At 37.3% G+C, this 1,688-nt stretch overlaps 1 protein-coding gene across 1 annotated transcript; it reads right to left on the bottom strand.

Moving 5' to 3' along the window:
• Positions 1-334: 334 nt before the first annotated feature.
• LOC132062665 (ethylene-responsive transcription factor 13-like) lies at positions 335-1,419 on the bottom strand. The gene has a single exon (XM_059455199.1). It carries the CDS (start codon positions 1,348-1,350, stop codon positions 664-666), a length of 687 nt encoding a protein of 228 aa, XP_059311182.1. The 5' UTR covers positions 1,351-1,419; the 3' UTR covers positions 335-663.
• Positions 1,420-1,688: the final 269 nt, after the last annotated feature.

Genomic DNA, 1,688 nt, shown 5'->3' with positions numbered 1-1,688 from the left:
TTTTAGTAAGAAGTGTTTTCCCTTAACAGTGGGACTTTCTAATATGGATACAAATTAGTCGATTCCAAAGCGAATACCAAACATCGAATGAAAAACCAAAAGAAATTATGAGTTTCAAATTTATAACACGGGCCAACCTAATCTTGTATTAAAATAGAACACATGTCATCTATCCAAGTAAGAATTTGGGGAAAATGGAGAGAAGAGAAATGGGGAGGAGTCGGATCCCTAAAACTTGACCTTATGATCCAAGTTATGCGTATACTTTTTCATGGTGACGCTCAGCCTTGTTCTGAACGAAGATTTCTACTTTTTTTTTTTTTTTTTTTTAAAGCCACCTTCAGGGTGGGGGGTTAGGCCGGACCCCTACCTTGTATATTAATAATCAAAAAGAGAATACATGCACTCGAGGTATGAAGTGTCTAACCTCATATACAGTTTGTAAAGTAAAGGACATGCCCTTTGCTTCAATTCTTGCTAACCAAGGCCTAGTGTTAAAAGTTCACAAAAATTAGGACCAAAGGTCACTATACAGAGGATGAGAGTATGACTGTCTTGATAGTAGTTAAGCTTCCAAAAGTATAAGATTTAGACAATACATGAGGAACCACATCAACAATAGTCGCATGTAATTAAGTGTTACCTCTTCTTCTTCTTCTTCATTCAGGCAAAAAAATTAGAAGTCAAACATCTCTCCATGATACTTTGACTATCCAAATTGGCAGTAGCTAAGCTATTAATTAGCTCAACATTCCTCCTCTTCGAACTCGGCCCATCCACATTATTATTCAGATTATCTCCTAAGTAAGAAGAAGAAGATGAAAACTCCGAATTAGACGAACAAATATCAGGCGAACGCGGACGTCTCCTTGGCCTCACCCTATTAATCTCCGTTACATTAGATTCAATCAAGTGCGGAAAATTCAGTACAGCTCTTGGACCACGCAGCCTAAATGCGGTTCTATCATAAGCCAGTGCTGCATCCTCAGGTGTCTCATAAGTCCCTAGCCAAAGCCTAGCACCTTTTCTTTCAGGATCCCTTATTTCTGCAGCATATTTTCCCCATGGCCGTCTCCTCACTCCTTTGTATTTTTTCCTCTCCAATGGTATTGGCTCCGTTTTTTCTGTTGTCTCTTGTAATATTGGGATATCTTGATTTTCTTGATTGAGTTGAACAACGTCTTGTGGAAATAGTAAGGTGTTTTGATCAGAATTTGAGTGCCTAGGGGTTGGGAGGGTGTTATTGAATGTATTTAATTCTGAATAGATTTGGGTAAAGTCAGGATCATTGAAGAGATGCTGCATGGTATCAAGAAAATTAAGCTCAAAATCTAATGATATTCCCTGCATGATGATCTTTGATTATAAGGGAACATGAAATGAGTTTTTTTTTTTTTTTTCTCCTTTTCTTGATTGGGGAACTTTTCAGCCTGGCAAGGGAGAGAAAAATGATGATGCATATATATATATATATATATATATATATAAGTATAGGAACTCGTGGGGTTCTTGGACATTTAGGTTTTCGTGCATGAACGTGGGATTTGTTGGCTTCGCTCCAGGGCGATTAAGTTGCATTTTCAAATAATCACGGTCAACAATATCTTAATAAAATTTGATTGTTTTCAAAGGGGGACTATATGAGGAATAAGGAATATAGGTCGCCAACGTAACATATACTTGAAAAA

This window comes from Lycium ferocissimum, chromosome 7 (assembly GCF_029784015.1).
Source record: "Lycium ferocissimum isolate CSIRO_LF1 chromosome 7, AGI_CSIRO_Lferr_CH_V1, whole genome shotgun sequence".
NCBI classification, from domain to species: domain Eukaryota; kingdom Viridiplantae; phylum Streptophyta; class Magnoliopsida; order Solanales; family Solanaceae; genus Lycium; species Lycium ferocissimum.
The sequence above is the reverse complement of the archived record's forward strand: the minus strand, read 5'-3'. Positions and strand labels throughout refer to the sequence as shown.